The 1281-nt window shown below is 41.1% G+C and overlaps 1 protein-coding gene across 1 annotated transcript in view; it reads right to left on the minus strand.

Annotated features, from left to right (window-relative positions):
• Positions 1-346: 346 nt before the first annotated feature.
• LOC107584642 (nuclear receptor subfamily 5 group A member 2-like) overlaps positions 347-1281 on the minus strand; it is a 16522-nt gene continuing 15587 nt past the window's right edge. Inside the window, exon 6 of the mRNA XM_016271352.1 lies at positions 347-600. Within this exon, the coding sequence (XP_016126838.1) occupies positions 347-600 (254 nt within the window). The remainder of the gene's footprint in view (positions 601-1281) is intronic.

The raw sequence follows: 1281 nt of genomic DNA on the forward strand, positions 1-1281 counted from the left end.
CATTTGTGAAGATTATCACAAAAAGTATAAGCATTAGGAACCTTTGTTGCTCACAGAGCTTATTTTCTGAAATAATCCAAAAACCAATGGAAAATTCTTATTGGGTTTTTGTCAAAGGAACCAGGGTAATGCTAACTTCCTTTTTGACCTACAAAAATAGGTTATCATGGCAGCGCTCTATATCATAAACACAGTCATTAACACTGACATCTCCCCTCTTTCCTTTCAGAAACACAGTGGCATGGTTGATGAGGTTTTCTGTGTGCGAAAGACGACTGCTGCAAAACATCTAGTCAATAACAGTGTCATCTGCGAAAGGAATCGGGCCTGTGTGTGTGTGTGTGTGTCAGATGTAGGTTCTCTTGGCATGCAGCATTTCTATGAGGAGGTTGTTGCATGGCACCTCTCCGCTCAGGTGTTTGTAGCACAGGTAGTCTTCAGCTTGTGTGCTCAGTGCTCTGAGCTCGGGAAGGCGCAGCAGAATCTGGGTAAACCTGTCCGGGAATTGCGGATATGCATACAGTGTGTACTCCAACAACGCGGCGTTCACCTGCTCGTACACGCTCTCCACGTAAGACTGGTTTTCCAACAGTTTCACATCTGCAGTTTTAGAGAGAGGCAGAAGGGTTATTATCGTTAACTAAAACTAAAAAAACATTTACATTACAGGTGCATCTCAATAAATTAGAATGTTGTGGAAAAGTTCATTTATTTCAGTAATTCAACTCAAATTGTGAAACTCGTTTATTAAATAAATTCAGTGCACACAGACTGAAGTAGTTTATGTCTTTGGTTCTTTTAATTGTGATGATTTTGGCTCACATTTAACAAAAACCCACCAATTCAACAATTCTCAACAAATTAGAATACTTCATAAGACCAATAAAAAAATCTTTTAGTGAATTGTTGGCCTTCTGGAAAGTATGTTCATTTACTGTACATGTACTCAATACTTGGTAGGGGCTCCTTTTGCTTTAATTACTGCCTCAATTTGGCGTGGCATGGAGGTGATCGGTTTGTGGCACTGCTGAGGTGGTATGGAAGCCCAGGTTTCTTTGACAGTGGCCTTCAGCTCATCTGCATTTTTTGGTCTCTTGTTTCTCATTTTCCTCTTGACAATACCCCATAGATTCTCTATGGGGTTCAGGTCTGGTGAGTTTGCTGGCCAGTCAAGCACACCAACACCATGGTCATTTAACCAACTTTTGGTGCTTTTGGCAGTGTGGGCAGGTGCCAAATCCTGCTGGAAAATGAAATCAGCATATTCAAAAAGCTGGTCAG

Source organism: Sinocyclocheilus grahami, unplaced genomic scaffold, assembly GCF_001515645.1.
Source record: "Sinocyclocheilus grahami isolate Dianchi unplaced genomic scaffold, SAMN03320097.WGS_v1.1 scaffold61.1, whole genome shotgun sequence".
Taxonomy (NCBI): domain Eukaryota; kingdom Metazoa; phylum Chordata; class Actinopteri; order Cypriniformes; family Cyprinidae; genus Sinocyclocheilus; species Sinocyclocheilus grahami.